The 20,977-nt window shown below is 39.5% G+C and overlaps 2 protein-coding genes across 7 annotated transcripts in view; one reads left to right on the top strand and one right to left on the bottom strand.

Moving 5' to 3' along the window:
* LOC136885430 (retinal guanylyl cyclase 2) overlaps positions 1-20,977 on the top strand; it is a 301,136-nt gene that overhangs the window by 14,703 nt on the left and 265,456 nt on the right. The window lies entirely within an intron of this gene.
* Positions 1-20,977, bottom strand: part of Marcal1 (SWI/SNF-related matrix-associated actin-dependent regulator of chromatin subfamily A-like protein 1) — a 58,755-nt gene that overhangs the window by 1,925 nt on the left and 35,853 nt on the right. For all 6 annotated transcript variants that reach the window (XM_067157981.2, XM_067157976.2, XM_067157977.2 and 3 more), the window contains 3 exons: positions 18,577-18,684; positions 13,975-14,149; positions 1,097-1,285 (listed from right to left, as the gene is read on the bottom strand). In XM_067157981.2, the coding sequence (XP_067014082.2) occupies positions 1,097-1,285; positions 13,975-14,149; positions 18,577-18,684 (472 nt within the window). The remainder of the gene's footprint in view (positions 1-1,096; positions 1,286-13,974; positions 14,150-18,576; positions 18,685-20,977) is intronic.

The raw sequence follows: 20,977 nt of genomic DNA, 5'->3' as shown, positions 1-20,977 counted from the left end.
TAGCACACCATTTCATAGCATTAAATTCTTTACAGCCTTCTGTTGGTTATGCATTAAAAATACCCCATTGTTTTTCCAGCTGCCTATGTGGATCAGTGGTAGAGTGGCATCCTCCGGATCCCTCGTTAGCGGGTTCAAACCCGGCAGAGGTAGTCAGATTTTGAAGGGCAAAAAAAAGTCCAACACTCCATGTCATACGATGTCGGCATGTAAAAGATCTCTGGTGACACACTTGGCGTTTACCCAACAAAATTCATTAAATCTCGGCCATAGACGCCCAAGAGAGTTTCGGTTTACTCGGTCTGCCATCTGGTGGCGACAGCCACATGGCGTCAAATTGAAATGTCTGCTGAGGCCATATTATTATTATTATTATTATTATGTTGTTTCTTTTCCAACAAAAATATGTACGAAGGCTGTTTTTTTTTCAACCTCTGATGGGCTATAAAAATAAAGACACATTGACATAACAAAATGATTTCATAACCAAAAATTTAGCAGTTTCATGCTTATTTTTCCATGTAATCGCCAAAATGATTTAGGCATTTTTCGGATCATAACACCAGCTTTCTGATCCCTGCTTGCGTCAGGACCTGCGGGCCAAACACTCGCTCAAGAATCTTCTAATAATCTCGTGAGAATTCTGGAAAGTATGTGTCACAGCCAGGGGGCTTACGTTAGCCAGAAAGGCTAGGGTACATAAGACCAAGGTCAGGAACCACTCTTGTAGTGCGATTGCTGCCTCGGAGACTGAGTAGGGGAATTTCAGTCGCCTTGACAAAGAATGCTGCAATGTCGGCACACTGTACGCAATGTACAGAAAACAAGAACACGGCTCAACCCGGAAAAAAGAACTAAATAATTCTACACAATGTGGAAGCTTCACTTGGAAGATACTAAACTTTTAGTGATAAAATCATTTTCTTATGTCAGCATGTCATTTTTTATAGTCCATCAGAGCTTGAAAAAAACAGCCCTTGTGTAATACCTATCACCTGTCTTTATGAAAAAAGTAATTTATACAGGCCAAGTATGACTTTACATACTAAATTAATATAGAAATTCAACTGAATGTAATGCCTGCTGTAAGACTCACCATGACTGAGGTGGTGTCTGACCGCCGGAAGTTGTCCTTGCTGAGTCCAGCCTTATTGAGTACGTCCAGTTTGTGTTGAATGAGAGGCCAGAGGTGGTCGTCAGCTGTTCCCTGAGCCACCAGGTACTGGACCAACACGCTGTCCTGCTGACCGATACGATGAGCTCGGTCCTCTGCTTGCGTCAGGACCTGCGGGCCAACGGGGACTCATAAAGAGAGAGCACATCTACCGTGCGTTCTGTGCTCAAAACAGGTGCAGTGAGTGTGAATGTCAGTAAGGAGGAAACAGGTAATGTGTGTTCTCCCAGCAAGGTTGTGTCGCACCACTTATTCATAAATTGGAGGGAACTTGGAGATATATGTTCAGTTAGGATCAAGCTGAAAGCATAAACAAACTTTGGTGGTGGGATCATGCGAGGCAAGAGGAGGGTAACAGAGCTAGTTGAACATAGACACACATCAAAGACGCATAATGAAGATTAAGGGAAAATCAAAGAGTCATTGAGTAATTCTTTTAGAGCAAAAATGGAAATGTATTCACAAATACTCAAACGTACATTTTCAAGAACACATATGGTATTTATTTAAAGTTAAAAACTTCATGATTGTTCCATACTGAACAGAGAAATATACAATATTAAATAGAAGGAAGGATCCAACTTTCAATACTCCGTTGTTAAGTTGAACCAAATAGAAGTTACAACCTGTTCACTTGGGACCGGTTTCAACATATTTGAAGTGTCATCATCAGCCAATTAGCAAAGCAGTGCAAAACTTAAGTCATAAAGGTCTAAAAACAACTAATACAGTTTGTTCTTGTCAGCTTTATACAAGTTGATATTTCTTTCCTGTAATTCTAAACTTGGCTCTTGAAGAGCACCATGTTCGACATAACACTGACAGTATGGAGGATTGATGCTACCCATCGTGCAGCTACGCTACTTATTATATCATTAACAGATAATCAGAAACGGTGATAGACACAATGCCACACAATAAGATCTGGGAATCTATCTTGCATTAATGCCCATCGTTAAGGGGTCTGGTCTCACAACACCATGTTGGAGAGGTGGTTGTGGTATACCATTCATTAACTCTTCTGATGAGGACAAGCACATCACTGAAGCTCCATCGCAAGTGAACAAGGCTTTCAAGTCGACTCTTACATCATCAAGTTTGGTCAAATCAAGGATCATCAATAAAGTTTTTAGACCATCATTAGTTCAAAAACACACCCGTATAAGAATCTACAAAACCTGGGCAAGACCTGTACTTTGCTATGGAAGTGAAGCGTGGACGCTGAGGAAACGTGATGAGAGAAGAATAACTACAGCTGAAATGAAATACATGTGGCAAACAGCAGGAGTCACTGAGTGGGAACACAAAAAAATACAGAAGTGCAAAATGATCTTAAAAGCAGACCTGCGAAACTGGCTAGAACACCTCAACAGGATGGACAGAAGCAGGATCCCCAAAGCAGTCGCAAACTACTGCCCCGGTGGGAAGAAATCTCTGGGACGCACCAGGAAGAGATGGCGTCAAAATGCAAATCTTTCGTATAGACTGTAACAGTTCCTCTATAGGACTGATGCATCAAAGGACGACGATGATGATGCTACAAGTCGTTGATTCTGCACTGAGAATTTGACTGACTACAGTTTTTCTCATTTCATTGCCTATGTGTAGAGGTACCTGTTTGTGGTTAATTATTTTTGCCTAATTTAGTCATTTAAACAAAATTATTTTGGTATATTATTCACTATTATTATTTTGTTCTGTCAGAAAAAAATCTTAAATTTTATTTGAATTTTTCAGCAATAAAAGCTAAAGCAAAACAGAGTTGATAGTATATTTGGAATAAAACATCACATTTTATGTTTACATGCGTACAACAAGGATGATATTAAGCTTGCTAAAAACACATACAGAAGAAGTTCGCTATAGCGAGTACGGTATATAACGAGAACCCCATTACAATGACAGTTTTTGTCCGTCCCTTCAAAATTCCTATCTTAAACTGTGTATCAGCCTTCGGTTAAAGCGTGAGCCCTATCACTGACGCATCCATTATTACGAGCGATTAAGCGCGCACGAAATAGTCCGTTACTGATATTTATGCACCCAGTCATTATGCTGCATTTGATCAATCATCTTCGGTATCGTTTTCTCGCTATGTCCACTAGTGAACTCTCTCGACAAAATTCGAAAGCAATGTCGGAGTCGATTAGTAATTCCCGTCGACTGCTTTTGCGTAAAAAAAAATGAAAATGGAAGAGAAGATGTTTTCGTAATAAATGCGTAAATAACGTGTTTGATAACAGTTGTTAACTCGTTAAAAATAAAGGCTGAATAAATGATCACTTAATTTTAATGCTAAATACTGCAATTAAGTAAGAATGGGATACACCTCCAGATATGGCAGAGTGCGTCATTGATTATAGAGGTTAGGTTATATTTTCTCGCGTCTGTTAAATTACGGAAAGACTATTTTTTTTACAAGTTGCTTTACATCGCACCAACACAGATAAGTCCTATCACGACAATGGGACAGGAAAGGGCTAGGTGTTGGAAGGAAGCAGCCGTGGCCTTAATTAAGGTACAGCCCCAGTATTTGCCTGGTGTGAAAATGGGAAACCACGGAAAACCATCTTCATGGCTGGCGACAGTGGGGTTCAAACCCTCTATCTCCCGAATACTGGATACTGGCCACACTTAAGCGACTGCAGCTATTGGGAAAGGCTATTATCATGTAAATTTATACCGAGAAGGTTATAATTTCTCTACTGGCGCTTGAAGTATGTTTTCATCATACGTATAGTTAAGTTAGGATAGGTGACGCTGTCTGAATAAAGAAACTGAAACGTTTGCCACAAAATGCGATCGATCATCTTCGGTACGGTATAGTTTTCTCGCTGTGTGCATTTGCGAGCTCTCTCGTCAACTTTCGATGGCAATGTTGGAGTTGATTAGTAATACCGTCGACTGCTGTTCTCTAAAGAAAATTCCAAATGAAAGAGGATAACACTTTACGTAATAAATACGCAAACAACGTAGCCGATAGCAGTTGTTAACTTGTTAAAAATAAAGGCTGAAGTAAACGATCTCTTAATTTAAATGTTATATACTGAAATTAAGTAAGAATGTCATACACCTGAAGATATGGCACTACAGCCCTTGAAGGGCCTTGGCCTATCAAGCGACCGTTGCAGATTCCGAGGTGCCGTGTGGTCAGCACGACGAATCCTCTCGGCCGTTATTCTTAGCTTTCTAGACCGGGGATATGGCAGAGAAGATCACTGATTTCTGAGGATAGTTTGTATTTCAGAAAGGCTATTCTCATGTAAATTTTTAGCGAGCTCTACATTTTCATGACACATATACGGTTAGGTTGTGTGACACCGTATTTCTCTGAAACCAAGAGGACGTTTTTTCTCAGAATCTTAAGCGAAAAATCAAGGGTCGTTTTGCATTCGCGGCCTGATAGTAATGAACACTACTGACAACTACCGCAGTAGCCACGCTGTTTCTTTTCACCATCGCGTGTGCACAACAAAACTCGTTTACAATAAACGACTGCCTCTTTATCATATATCGCTAGCCGCGGCGAACGGTTGTACAGTGCCTGGATCTCGGGAAATAGCGAAGAGAGAATGACATTCTATTATCCTCTACAAAAACGTTTCTCAGATCTACAGAATGGAATTAAAACATGCCAGCCTTCGAATTCTTAGAAAGGCTATGGCTACTCAGTAGCAGAGTTATAAAACACGTCTACTGTACCCGACGCTTAGTAAAAGTAAGTTTTATAGACAGCAGGAATATTTTCGTGATGGATCGTCGTATTGTAAAGATACGTGGAACAGGTATTGCCAGCAAATTTTCAACGTATTCTCATCGATATTATGATGCTAATTTTAAGTTAATGGCTATAAAACACTCGGAAATGTATAATAATTGTGCAGCCGCAAGAAAATACGGCATAGACCTAACTAAAGCCAATATTCAGCGTTATCGTGAAGAAAAAGCTATGGTAGCTTAAAAACGCATTCAGTAGCACGCAACAAGGATGCTTTAAAGAAGTGGAAGATGAAATTGTGAGGTATGTGCATAAAGAATGCAAAGGCGGAATTGTCATACCGCGGTGCAATAAACTCGTTCGTAGACCTTCAAAGTCCGTGATTAAGCCTATAGCTGCTGAAGTTGGCTGAACCCGGCAAGCAAGACGTGCGTATAGCAGCAGCCAATTATATCTGACGCTGAGTGAGAACTAATATTATAGTAAGGAAGAATATTTTCCCGATGGATCTTCGTATTGTAGAGACACGTGGAATGTGTATTGCCAGCAAATTTTCAATGGGTTCTGTTCGATATTATGATGCCAATTTTAAGTTAATGGTTATTAAACCCACTGATATGAAGAATATTTGTACAGCCACAAAAAATACAGCATAACTAAACCAATAATATATAAGTAATAATAATAACAACGTAAACGTTTCCACCTTTTCAATACTACAATATATTCACAAAATTACAAATTACACGGTACTAGTTTCGACCCATCTAGGGGTCATCATCAGCCGTATTGGAGCAAAGATCATTTGGCGATGGGTCGAAACTAGTACCGTGTAATTTGTAATTTTGTGAATATATTGTAGTATTGAAAAGGTGGAAACGTTTACGTTGTTATTATTATTACTTATATATTATTCTCAGTTCAATACGGACCAAAAACATGAAATTCATAACCATCAATAACTAAACCAATGTTCGACATCTACAAATAGTCTAAAGGTGCGTACTGTATAAGAAAGGCATTCATATGATTTTACAAAGCACTTTTTAAGCCTAATTTCATTTTTTTTTTGAATGAAAAAGCTGTCTTGGATTCGGAGAAATACGGTAATACATTTTTTTTCAGAATGAAATTAAACATACATTTTCACGTAGTATTGGATTTCGAAAAATAAACAAGTAAGTTGTAGTGTGCATATTATCTGCGAAAATGCACATTTTGAACAAACTGATTGCCGTTTCATACTGATTTTAATGTGTATGAGGGTTTTCCCGACTTTTACATTAACGGATATAACGGCAATCCGCTATAGCGAGTAAATTTTTCACTATTGTGAATTCTCGCTATAACGGACTTCTACTGTATTACTTATATGTTTGAAAAAAAAGTTATCCAGTCACTTTAACAAGTAGGACCTAGTCTATGTACATAATTTGTGTATCAGTTGTAAAGACAGAGATAATATTAGTGGGAGTCATAGCTGTTCTCTTGTCAGACATTATACAGTAACGCGTTTTCCCGCTTAGCACGTCGTAAATACAAAGTCCCGATTCTCATCGTATTATAAAAATACCTCACTTATCGCATCACAAATTACCGCTTAGTAGATCACATTTTTCCTAGACCTGTCATCCCTTCTGAAAGAAGCTTTATTTCCAACTCGGGTAAGAGCCGTTGCCACAAAGGGGCCTTCCTGAACTAAGTTGCACCTTTGAGGAGCTCGTGCTTGTACTTCACATTCCCTTCAGAAGGTAGAAATGTTCAGTGGTATAATGAAGTGTAGCCTATATCTGGATTAGCAACATAATCGTGTGAAACTGACTAGCGTCTTGTGATAGCCACACGGAAAATGTGAAATGTCTTAACAACTTAATGAAGACAAAATTAAAATCTCGTCAAAAAGTGGAGTGGCTGCATGCCGAGCTCGAGTTTTGACTTGATCACTTAGTTGTGTTGCATATAGTCGAAGGTAACCTCCAACCTACTGCTCCAAAATAAGACTGTTTTACAAAGAGTGCGGACGTTATTTTATAATCCGCAGCATTGTTCTCTCATGTTTTTCACAACTCTAATCTTTAGAAATGGCAAATAGAGTTTACACTGCACCTACCCACGGATACACGACGTAAAATGCCTTCATTTTAGAAAAAATCTTATCTAGTGTTTCCAAACCCCTGTTGGATAGTTTTTATTTGTGTATTCATTAGTACTTTTTCTCACTTAACACGTTCTTTTTCCTTGACCCCTGAAAAAACATCTTAACGAGGTTTTACTGTATTACGATACATTGAAAATGACCTCTCACTACCAACAAATATTGACACGAGAAACAAGAAAATGAACACAAAATATAGGCACGTCACAGACAGCACAAACAGTATTGCATCCCGCTAACGTACGGATGTGGCGACCCCATCGCCAAGTGCAATCAGCCTCCCGAGTATTGGCGGGTAAACCATAGACTTGACTGACATGAGGAAATGCGTGTCAGGCACTGACCGTCTAGTGCCTAACAAAGTATCAACGTGAAGATCCATGGTAGGCCTAGCAAGCCAGTGGTAGCGTCTTCGAACTGCTTTCAACAATCAAACGAGCTTCGGATGGAGATAAAAAATAATACCGAAATTGACAAAGTCTTCGAGCAGATCTGGCAGGTATGACGACCAACATGGCTTCGATGAAAGATAGATATGTGCGAAGAACAATGTAAGAATTGGGACTATGAATATTTTGACCCTGACTGGAAAAACTGAAGAACTTATCGATATGATAAAGAGGAAAAATCTATCCATATTGGGAATGAGTGAAACAAAATGGAGAAAGGCAGGTAGCAAGATTCTCAGAGATGGCTACGAATTGGTATGGAGTGCACGCAAGGAAGAGGCCAGAAATGGTTTAGCTTTCCTGATAACAAAAGACATGGATGCCATTACCGAAGTATCCTATAAGAATGATAGGATCATTAAATTATCTATGCAGCTGGAGTCCACAAATTACACGGTAGTGCAGGCATATGCACCACAGGCTGGATGTAGTGCTCAAGGAACAATTCTGTCAAGATCTAGAAGATATAATTGATGAAGAAAATGTCATCATCATTGGGGGCTTAAATGCACAAGTTGGGACAGACAGACTTGGTTATGAGGAAATCATTGGATCACATGGGTTTGGGAACAGAAATGCAGAAGGCAAACAACTGCTTGATTTGTGCAGAAGAAATGGATTGATCATCAAAAATACCTTCTTCCAAAAACAAGACAGCCACAAGCTAACAAGATACAGCTGGGATGGAAAACATAAGTCGCTCATCGACTATATCATCACAGCAAAGGAGGAGGGAAATATGTAACTGATGTCAAAGTTATCCCCAGTGAGAGTATGGACAGTGATCATAGATTATTGATTGCAGACCTAAATCATGTGACTAACACAACCCCGAAGAAAGAAAAAGAAAACGTAAAGTGAAGACTTGGAAATTAGAAGAAGCCAGGCTGAAGGAAGAATATAAAATAAGGATACAGAGACACTTACCAAAAGGGGAAATGAATACAGTACAAGAAGAATGGAAAATTTTTAAGGATACTTTGCTGGGTGAAGCTAAAGACCTGTGTGGAGTAACAGGATCGCCCATGAAAGGAAAAGATTCACCTTGGTGGAATGACAGTCAGGTTGGCTATAAAAGGGAGAAATTGGGCAAAAAAGATGCTAGACAAAGAAAAGCAGAGTGATGCACAAGATCCAGGTGGCCAAGAAATAACTAAACTACAAGAACTCTACAGGGCAAAAAAAACTTACAGTTAAGAGGATAGTAAGAGAAGAGAAAGAGAAAAAAATGGAATGAGTTTGTGGAAAAGTTGGAAGGGGATAGCAGAGGAAACAAACTTCTTTACAGAGGAATTAAAAACAAGCAAAATAACCTAGAAGATATCAAGGTAACAGAGCAGGACAGTGAATCAGTAGTACGAGAGGAAGATGGAATCGGGAGAGAATTCAAGACTTTCTTTGACAAGCTCCTGAATGGAGAGGCATCAAATGTAATTCAAAACAGGAGAAGAATCTGGAAAAAGTGAAGAGCCCAGTAAAAATATGGAGCCACCAATCACATGGCTGGAGATAGAGAAGAGCCTTAAAAGTATGAAGAAAAGGAAAGCTGCAGGAATAGATGAGTTAAGTGTGGACATGTTAAGAGCAGGAGCAACCCCAGCAATCCAATGGCTATATAGACTCCTAAATGTAGTATGGCAGAAAAATACCATCCCAGAAGACTGGAAGAAAGGTATAATTGTACCTATATTCAAGAAAGGCAGCAGACGGAAATGTACCAACTACCGTGGCATCACTCTACTCTCTCATGGACTAAAAATTCTGGAAAAAAATTATAGGGAATAGACTACGAGAAATTGTAGAACCACTTTTAGAAGAGGAACAATATGGCTTTAGGCCTGGAAGATCAACAACAGATCTTATATTTGCTATCAGGATGCTGATGGAAAAACATTGGGAAAAAGAGAAGCCTTTATATCTACTGTTCCTTGACATCGAAAAGGCCTATGACAGCATACCAAGGGAGCTTATTTGGGAGTGCCTGAGAAAGCTCGAAGTTCGAGACGGTCTAATTTCAAAAGTTAAGATGCTTTACGAGAAAAGCAGAAGCTGTGTACAAGTCGGTTCTGGAATGTTGGATTGGTTTGAGACAAAAAGGGGAGTACAACAAGGTAGTCCTTTGTCGCCCCTACTATTTATCATTGTAATGAATACCATATTAAAGGTGCTAAAAGAAAACGGGCAACAAGACTTAAAAGCATTTGCATTTGATGTAGTAATTTGGGGTAACTCAGAGAAAGATGTAGAAGACAGACTGCAGGGCTGGAGTCAGGAGTTCGAGAGATGTGGGTTAAACATCAACAAGGCTAAAACGGTGGTGTTGAAGGTACAGAAGGGTGACAATCAACTAGAAATCATGCTAAATGGCACTAAGCTGGACAGTGTTACAGAATTTAAGTACTTGGGTAGTATAATGTCCAAGGATAACTTAGCTAAATATGAAGTAAACAGTCGAATCAGCAAAGCAATACAGTTTTACCTCCAAGACAGACAGCTACTATGGGATAAACAAGTACCAAGATGACACTGTATAAATCATACTACACCCCTATCCTCACATACAGCCTGAAAACCGCTACATTAACAAGAAAGGACAACTCGAAACTCAAAGCGGCAGAAATGAAGTTCCTTTGCACAATGATCCAGAAGATCAGGAGGGATATAATCAGGAATGAAAAAGTCAGAGAAGACGTAGGACTAGATGACTCCTTACTCCAGAAGATCCAAAAGGCAAGACTGAAGTGGTTTGGTCATGTTAAAAGAATGAGTGCCAACAGGTCTGCAAGAAAGGAGTATGAAAGAGAAATCAGGGGAAAGAGAGCAGTGGGCAGACCTAGAGAAAAATGGACAGACTTATTGAAGAAGGATGTAGAGGAGAGAGGTCAGGATTGGGAGCGGATTGTGAACGAATAATGGTTCATGGACAGAACAAAATGGAAGGGGCTCGTATACCACACCTGGGAAACTGGAGTTGGTCAACGATGATAATAATAATGATGATCCCGCTAACAACTTTTTTATGGAGAGGATCTCGTATTGTGATGTCGCTATCACCAACTAGATCCCTAAACACTGTGTGGGGTTCAAGATATTCTGATGTTGAAGTTCTCATAAGATGGGAATGAGAGACTTCATTTATTAAATCATCTTTCATTAATGCTTCTTGGATCTAAGAGCGACTCCACATAATTTCATCAATTATTTCATGTTTGGAGCCAAATTTGTAAAATTTTGCAAAAAAAAAAAAAGTTTGTGATTTTGCGCTTTGTGAAAAACAGGTGCCTTTACCAATGTCATTAATTATATTAATGCAAGCATTGGTGGAATAAAAAATGCACCCTTAAGTTCCTAAGTTATTTCATGTTCAAAGTACTCGAATAATTGGTGAGGGTTTTTTTTTTACCATGAGACAGAGCTATCAAACAATCAACCTTCGTGATTAGCAAGCTGTTAAATTTCGAAAGCTTCTGTGTGGTCTGTATTTTTGTTATGAAAGTAAATCTATTTACCAGTGGCCCGATCAGTAGACACCTATCTGTTTTTCTGTATCGAATTGCAGTAAAAGTAAAAGTAAAAGTGCCATAATGTACTGTTTGGGGGATACTTCCTTTCTCCTACCAACAACTATGGACTCGCTTGCCTCGGCAGCACAAACCGAGTGTTAATATAAAAGCAATGAATGCAGTTAAATTTATACATACCCTAACCCAATTTTGGAACAGCAATTTATACCACTTTTAATAATGTCTTTGTATAGAAATCTCACAAAAGCACACAAACAAGCTTGATTTTAAGTCCTAAACCTTCCCTATATATGAATTATGATAGGAATATTGCAAATAATATTAATTCATTTTTTTGTTTAAAACGTGTCACTAGTGCATACCGTCTCAAAAAAGCACTAATTATAATACCGCTAATAAGAGTTTAAAAACTCAGGTTACTGTACGGTAATTAACATACAAGGCATGCGCTTCCTTGAGATATTTCTCTTGCAATCTCCTCATACTCATACTCTATGAAGCCCACTGAATTCCGTCAGCCATGAAGACGAAGCCATTTTTGTTGTTTGGATTCCCAGCATGCTTAGCAGTTGAGTGCGCCATTCAAAATTGTTTTCATAAATGTGGCTTTGGCAAAAGCAAAGACACGAACAACACCAACACCGGCAGTGAAGAACAACTTATCAGTGAGGACTGGGAGAAGCTCTCGAGATGTTACGCTACAGTCGATGGTGAGCTCGCCACGTGTGGTGTAAAGAGCATAGAACAGCTGTATGATGATGCTACTGCCACAGCCAGTGCATGAGATCGTGAGCGAGGGAGAAGACGAAGATGAAATTGAACCCCTGCCAACGTTTGCAGAAGCATTAGCCGCCTTCGACAAAATTTGCGACTATATTACTGCGTATGACACAGACAGCAGCGAACTACAGAACGTTTTAAATACTGAGGGAGCACTGCACCGTGTTAAGGCACGACAAAACAAAAAACAACTGACGATTAAAGACTTTCACTACAAAGTGACTACTGTATTCTGTGACTGAAGAAATGACAATTTAAGTGTTTTGTGTGTACAGTACGTAACCTATATGTGTGCGATGTGACACCTATTTTTGTGAGTGCGAGTCTGTTTCATTACATCTTCTGGGATTTAACGTATTTAGGCATCATTTTTGTATCTGTGCGTTGTGATTAGCTTACTTGATTATGTGACTGGACCTGTTGCAACTATGCTTATTAATGTGATTTCAGCGATCTTTCTTAACTATAATACCACAGGTAGGTTCATGTGAACTGCACCAGTAATTATGCCTATCATGCAAGCCACATTTCTCGCCTGTTTATCGGTCAAAAAAGTCATTAATGGAAAGTACCGAGGCCTATAACATGGGCGAACTCAAAGTTATATTTCGCGCCGTAAGTTCGTAATACAGCACGAAAACATTTACTGGTAAACAAGTCACATTGTTCTTTTTTAGGTTATTAAAACAAAGTCTTCTAATTTACATGAGACTCGTCAGATAACGATTGCTGTAAATAACTATACCTGTTCCAGTTAGATTTATTCAAGGTAAAAAACAGAGGTAGCTACCGTAGACGTTTTAAGTGACTGTATTATAATGTTTTCCCGATCGGCATAATAACTCCGATACACTCTCCTTGTAGCAATAGTGAAACTAGAGTCTCAGATGTGGTTTTAAATTTCTTAAATAACAATATAATTCTTATAACTTATTTAAGTAGAATATTTTTCGATGAGCTTGGCTCATGAAAGTTGCTGGCCTGAAAGACGTTTTCACGGGAAAGTGACGAAGTTTCTCGGTAAAACTGAACTTAAAATATAACTTTTTTTACTAATGTATTTAATGCAGGCGTTTTTGTACAAATAAAATGATATATATTTAATATATTTAATTAATGTGAAGTACAGTCAAACTGTTGACGGTTTTAATTCGTTTCCGGATTTTCTGTTTTCCCGTATCGTGCGTTTTTTTTCCGAGGTCCCTCCAAAATGGAGAATTGAGGTTTCACTGTATTTATTTATTTTCCACCTAGTCGATACAATGATTGCCTAAGGCAACTTAATGGTTAAAAGTGGTACATATTTCGTATATTATCAACATCTTCAGCCAAATAACACTGTTTAGATGAAAAATACATAATATATGAATAATACGGAACATGTACCACTTTTAACCATTAAGTTGCCTTAGGCAATCATTGTATCGACTAGGTGGAAAATAAATAAATAGTTGTGAATCTATTGAAGTGCGATACGGATCATGAAGCTGATTTTATGTAAAACTATCATATGTGTTAAAGACTGTGAATAATGATCCTGATATTCCAAATTTGAAAAGCAGTACGTTCCATGCACTTCTCAAAGATCTTCGTTTTGTTTATAAAAATTGAACCAATGAAGCTGTTACGTTGGAAGAAATTTTGCGTGGAGAAGAGGAACATGGTGAACGGGAGCCATACCGGTAAGGACAATGCACAGTTATTGATTTCTACATAGAAATACTAACGGCGATGTGATGGACGAGCTTCAGTCGGTAACTGTGCTTGACAATGCGAGTACATGCTTAAGAAACATCTTACCGATCAAATGGAAGATGAAGTGCTTCGCCTACGCTATGTAGGAATGAACACTTTATTCAAGACTCTTTCGGAACTGTTTCAAACCAAAACTGCAGCAGGCAGACGAGCTGGCGACTCTGTGACGTGCCCACGTTCACTGTGCTGAAGGTCCATTTTGCTGGAAATATCCCAACAAGCTTTCCTAAGTTGAGAAATTTGCCCGCTATCACGAAACAGACCAACTGCAATAATGATTCCACTTCCCTAAGATTCGATCAAGTCTGAGGTTGTTTAACCCGTTAGCTATAATTTATTCACAGTTTTCTTAGAGCATTGAGACTTGTGCTCACAGAATTCAGGCTGTAAACCAAAAAGAGAATAACCGATGTACTCACACCTGGGTTCCAGAACAGCTCTGCAAACACAACGAGCTGAGCGGCAGTGAGGGTGATGCCCGTGTTGGCTGCTGTGATGGACAAGACTGCCACCATGCAGGAATCGTCAAACTGGAAGCGATCGCAGAGCTGTTTACGTCCGCTCGACGATGTGGACCCGTCGATGCGGATGTACCTGGAAAGGAGCATACAAATGTTAAATCAAATATTCACACGAGAAGCACAAACTGTGTAAGATGAGGACAAACAAGAAAACACAGGAATTACATCCCACTAATGGTTTTTGGAGAGACAGAGATGCCGGTAAATCTACCAACACAAGGCTAGCGTATTTGAGCACAAAATGAACTGCAATTGAGGAGGAGAAGGCCCACATGACTATTTACAGGACATAAGCCAATGTTGCTCAAAGCTGCATTAAGTGGTAAATTACTTTTATTATGGAAAAAAAGAAGAAGCTAACTTTTGTGAACAACTGAGCTCAAAGAAAGAAAGAGCACACGACATACGACCTCCTACGCAGACTACCCACGAGGATCTTTTACAGCCATTAAGAAACTGGACTGCCGCTGCTTCATCCAGACCGTATTTACTCGTGCACCTCACTTCATGTTTGCCAATGTGATTGCGATATCATCCATGTTCTGAAATATCTGACAAACCAGGAATATCTGCAACATACACAAAAGAGAAACTGGGACCAGGAATGATCCTTGTTGATGGTAGGTCGTCTGTTCGATACACCTTAGAGATGTTGACAGATCACCCACAGCCTTGCAGAAACCCTTTACTGTCACAGTGCCGACAAAGGAACACCTGCTTTCAATTTCTTCTGAAAACCCGTTTCTGTTTCAGTTTCTGTGAGGTCTAAAACTTGAATGAGTTGACTGACTTGTGAATCAGAGTAAGAATCATTCTCTCTATAAGTTTGTGAACAGAGTTGGACAAAAGTGCTCCACAGCAGTTTCGTCCTTTCTTATTTCTTAATTGGAATTACTGTACTTAAGTGTACTAAAAATTCAGGATGAATTCCAGTAGCCTTCCTGCATGACAGAGCATTTCCAGTTCGGCAATGGAGATAGAAGCAGGGTAATGAGACAGTTACTTTCAAATGATATGTACCACTTCTTTGTAAAAAGAAAATGCATTCAGTGGCTCGCAACAAGGACGCTGTAAAGAAATTGTGAGGTATGTGCGTGAAAAATGTAAGGGCCATAGCACAGCGCAAGAAACTCATTGACCTTCAACACCAGTGTCTTCATTCTACATCGCTAGCCACTAAAGTCCCAAAGCCGGCAAGCGAGACGTGTGTGTAGTGATGGTTCATAGTATTGTACAGACGTGGAGCAAGTATTGCCGGCAAATTTTGAATGGGTTCTCGATGTTATGATGTCAATTTTAGTTTAATGGTTACGAAACTCACAGAAATAAAGAATAATTCTGCAGCCCCAAGAAAACTAAGGCCAATGTTCAGTGTTGGCGTGAAGATAAATAATAATAATAATAATAATAATAATAATAATAATAATAATAATAATAATAATAATAATAATGTTATTGGCTCTACGTCCCACCAACCACTTTTATGGTTTTTGGAAATGCCGAGGTACCAGAATTTAGTCTTGCAGGAGTCTTTTGACGCGCCAGTAAATGTACTGACACGAGCACCTTCAAACATTAACAGACTGAGCCAGGATTGAATGTGCCAAGTGACCTGTGAAGACAAGGATAGTCTAAAAATGCGTACTTTGCAAGAAAGGCATTCAAATGATTTCACAAAGCAATTTTTAAGCCTGATTTAATTTTTTTGAAAGAAAAAGTGGGGGTTGTCTTGGATTTGGAGAAATACAGTAATTTATCCAACATTTGAGGCCAATCTGCTTTTTGGAATTTCACCCAAAAAATGATCATTTGCAATGGACTCTTGATGGTCCCTCGTATGAGGCCACCCAGAAGTACCGCACGATAGAGACGTCAGGAAATGGTGCAAAAAATAAAAGGCTTCATTATCGGCAGAAAAAATATTTAAAAGGTGGAATCAAAAAGAACAAAAGTTAAGACAAGATGTAAAGCAGTAAGTAAAATAAGATGTCCAATGTTATTCCTTATCTTCAGCCTTATGACATCAATCTAATTCAACATTTATTTCCACTTTTAGAACACTGTCATCATCACTCTTTTATCATTTAGTAATTTGTTCCTATGACAATTTAAGAACATGCTTACATATGATAGTCTGACTTAGTGATATTACTGAAGAGATGAAACATGTAGCTTTTTAAAATAACATTGTACAGTATCGTAATCATGAAATGTATTTCTTGCGGTAAGCTGAGGTTACAGTACAATGCATCTTGGAAGGTGCGGCCAACGCAACCAAGAGTGAGTTATTTCCAATAACAGACCATTTTTATTGGAATTACAAATTTATTCATTCAGCACGAATATTTCAAGTGCTCTATGGAATCTAAACCATCTCCAGATGCATCGGTTTTACGATGGAAATTGAACGAGAATTCACTTTCAATGCAAGATTATGTGCAGGGATTATTTAGAATCTACAGGAAACCTGAAGCCCCAATATATAGAAGCTGTCGATGAGTACATCTATCTTGGACACAAGATAAAACTTGGAAAAGACAACCAACGTGCAGAAATTCCTCGCAGAATAGGTATGAGTTGGACTGCATTCCGAAAACTAAGATTCATCCTCACTAACAAGGATGTTCCAATTAACCTGAAGACCAAGGTTTATAATACGTGCGTGCTGCCAGTTACAACTTACGGTCTGGAAACGATGACTCTGACGAAGGAAAGTGCTCGCAAGCTTCAGCGAACACAACGAGCCATGGAGCGACAGATGCTAGGGATCAGCCTTAGGGATAAGATCCGTTCAGAGGACATCAGGAGAAGAACTAATGTAACAGACATCCTAGAGATAGTAGCAAAACTAAAATGGCAATGGGTAGGACACGTAGCTCGACAAGACTACAACAGGTGGACCTCTAGGATTGTTCACTGGAGACCATGGGGACACAAGAGAGGCATTGGAAGACCCCTGAAGAGATGGCTCGACGACATAAAGCTGTTGGCTGGAACACGCTGGTTCCAAGTGGCTCAAGACCGAAGACGATGGAAGCACATGGAAGAGGCCTATATCCAGCAGTGGATTGAAATAGGCTAGAAAAGAAGAAAGAAGAAGAAGACTCTGGTCTTGCTCTGGCATGCCGTGGAGCCAGCCATGTTCATTTTGGTTTGGGCTAGGGTTTTAAGGTCAAATATCCTTCCTGAAGCCACACGACTTTTGAAATGGAGCTACCAGTATGGTGGACGATGTGTGCCAGCATTTTAACAAGATTAATAACGCCCTAAATGCTCTGATGCATTCTTCATCTTTAAGACGCCATCTCCGCATGGAGGTTGGCGATCCACGTAGCCAGCTCTGATCTTTGCATTGTATCGAGCCACTACTATGTGAATTTATAGGGATATCCCTGAGGATCTTCAATGCAGTGATTTCCCATTGCCTTCTGCATCCTAATGATGTTGACCCAAATTTGGTTCCTCTGTCTTTAGGGACAATTTCTTGCCTCAAGGACAATCGAGTGCACTAACCATTCTCAGGAAGACTGTTGTCACTTGGTATAGGGGATCTCCTTATACCGGCAGAGATTCAGTCCCTACGCAGTTTGCACGCCCAAAAGATGGCTAAATAAGTAAGGGCAGAACAAATTCTGTGACCTAGGCAATGCAGAACCATCTGTATCATGGTTTCGATGGCTATGCAAAATAGCCAACTCTTAGAGCAGTTTGATCGAGGAAAAAAAAAAATTGCCCTTGTTATCTATGGACTGATTGTAAGAAATCAAGATGTCAGACGTTTAGGGCACAAAATATGACTGTAATATCACTAATAACAGATCAGCGATCAGCACATATAATCAAACCACAAATAGAGCCTAGAACCCACAACTGAGGCACAGTTCTTCTTAATAGATCGATATATTCTGCACCTGATCTTATTCAGGGCCTGCTGTAGAAAAAAAACATATCATCTGTCAGTTCTTGATGAATATTGTCCTGACACCTGGTTTATAGCCTGTGTTCAGTTCACTTTCATTTTCATCTGTTATGGCGTCAGTCAATCTACTGATCTGCATTTTGGGCAGTCGCCCAGGTATCTGTTGTTTACGTAGTCTTTTGTTAAATAAGTGCAAAGAAATTGGAAATTTATTGAACATCTCCTTTGGTAAGTTGTTCCAATCCCTAACTCCCCTTCCTATAAACAAATATTTGCCCCAATTTGTCCTCTTGAATTCCAACTTTATCTTCATATTGCGATCTATCCTACTTTTAAAGACACCACACAAACTTATTCGTCTACCGACATCATTCCACGCCATCTCTCAGCTGACAGCTCGGAACATACCCTTAGTCGAACAGCTCGTCTCCTTTTTCTCAAGTCTTCCCAGCCCAAACTTTGCACGATTTTTGTCTTTTATGTGGTACGATGGTGCAGGTAAAAAGCAGTATAATGGAAGTATGGGCTGGCAGACATGTTCCATTCCACCAGGACTTCCCAATGGCTGACAATCGACTAACCCCAAATTTTTCTTGTTGACCACCTCACAGATCCCATCCATGACGAGCTGGTGGTGGGCGAAGCACAGGAACTTGCGGTCACCTTCCAGCAGGTCTGACACGTAGTCCCTAGAAACAGAACACAGTTCATTACATGTAAATAATGGAAAGGAACAACGAGACAGATCTTCAGTCTTAATGTGGGATAAGAACGAGGTCAGATAAACACAGGAAAAGGGAAGAAACACGAGATAAAGATGAATACAGACAATGAACACAGAAGAAAGACATCCCATTGGGCAGTGGCCACATTTTTTGGGACCTTTGGGTTACAAACATCACAACACTCATTAGTGTCAAGTGTTTGGGAAGAAGTCTAAAGGAAATTACAGTAAAACCTCATCATCGTGACTCAAAAATCGGACTTCGAATTAACTGCCAATTCAGAAGTACCAGCCCTTGCAGCGTGCAGTTAACCTTGATTCACCTTTCAAATGTCATAAAAAAGAACTATCCAAGAAGGTGCATTTACAGTATTCAAGTAATGCACTGGCAAACATAACCTCATGCAACAAAAGAAAGCACGATTCAAAGACGAGGAGAAATCTATGCTGGCTCCCATGTGCAAGTGGATTACTATACTGTATGCACTTGACACAGAAAGTACCCGATGCCTTTAAAATCGAACTTTCCTACGACTATCCTTGTACGATTTCCCGCCATGCCACTTCTCTCGTACTCGTCACAAAGTGTTCTAAAACCCATTAATACATGTAATCACCTCGATTCACAGTTTAAAGCTCTCAAAAGTATGGAAAAAACTACTTCCGAAATGTATCCAACAAGGTGCATTTACAATGTTCAAATAATGCACTTGGATAAGTCAGTGACAAACATAACCTCACGCAACAAAAGAACAAATCACACAATTCAAAGACGAGGATAAATTATGCTGGTTCCCCTGTGCAAATGCATTTTATGGATTTCTGTACTGTTTGCATTTTTAGATACTTTGTACTGGCACGCAAAGTGCCCGGGCTCATTGAACATTCCTGTGACGAGGGGATAAAGTTTCGCAACGCACTACGATGACCCCCCAACCCCCACCCTTGTACAATTCCCAGGCTGGCATTTTCTCCTTTAAAACTGTTTGGGCTTGTATTAAAATAAAGCAATCGGCAATGACAGTATTGTTCGGTGCCTACGAATTTATTATATGAGCCACGTTTTTCATCAACTGTCCGCATCGCCAGTGTTTGCGGATTCCCATTTTTCCGCACACTGCCTGTTGCGTGATATTACGGCATTCCTTAAAAGGAATTCCGATTTCATTCAACTTAGCAATCATGAAGTGCACTACAGACCCACTGAAGCGAGTGTAAAGCCTCATTCACAATGCAAACGTAACCGTAAACTTAACGACGTAACGTAACCGTAAAATTAACGTAACATTTGTGGTATTCACAATGGAGGAACGTAACATTAACGTAAAGAGTACACAGCAACCAATCAAAACACTGCCATGTTATTTAGCACGGAAGTCGGGTTTTGGGCTATCTCGCAGTTTTATATTTCAATACCTCGATGGAATCAAACAACGTGGTAGCGGAATTCATATTACTTCAAACCTATATTGCTTTGCTCCTGGGAGCTGTGTAGGCCTACGGTACCTGAAAAGGCGATCTAACAACGGTGCAGAAAATGGGTTCATCCCTTGAATCAAAGGAGGTTATCTCAGGGCAATATCGGTAATCTACTGTAAGAAATGACCCTCATCAGTTCGTTTTGGACATGTGGATGAAACCTGAACTATTCGCCTTTCTTACGATTCGCTTCCCCTTTTCTAATAAAAAGAAATGTAAGGTCTCCTTATCGACATCTATGACCTTATCAATCACACCCCGATGAGATGTTTGGATCTATTTGTTTGGATGATATAGTTTTCGTAAACTAGTAGTGCGTCATAACGTTAAGAAATATACAGCGACACTGTTCTATTTATGACAGGGATTGTCTCGTCCGTTCGCCAGAGCTGCGAGCTTGTCTCACCCCATTTACCGTCACATTTCATTGCCAGAAGATATTTATTTCCACCTATTACTCTTTCGGTACAGCATATTTGTGATTCTTTTTCCTTCTATCATACATACACACAAAGATTATTTTGAAAGAGAAGTACAGTACAAGCGTTTTGTCGAAAGAAGTCATTATATCGTGCACAAACCACAATGTTTACCTCTGCTCTGATTGGCTGGTTCTTAAAGTTAACGTAAAATTAACCGCAAGAGCTTGGAGTTTGCAATCCCTTAATTTTACGGACTCGCAGTTAAGTTTACGTCGGCGCATTGTGAATGGTTCCGTTAGATAAGATGGCCGCTAACTTCTAAGTTAACGTTAATTTTAAGTTTACGTTACGTTACGT

This window comes from Anabrus simplex, chromosome 14, assembly GCF_040414725.1.
Source record: "Anabrus simplex isolate iqAnaSimp1 chromosome 14, ASM4041472v1, whole genome shotgun sequence".
NCBI classification, from domain to species: domain Eukaryota; kingdom Metazoa; phylum Arthropoda; class Insecta; order Orthoptera; family Tettigoniidae; genus Anabrus; species Anabrus simplex.
This window is presented reverse-complemented; position numbering and strand designations above follow the sequence as displayed.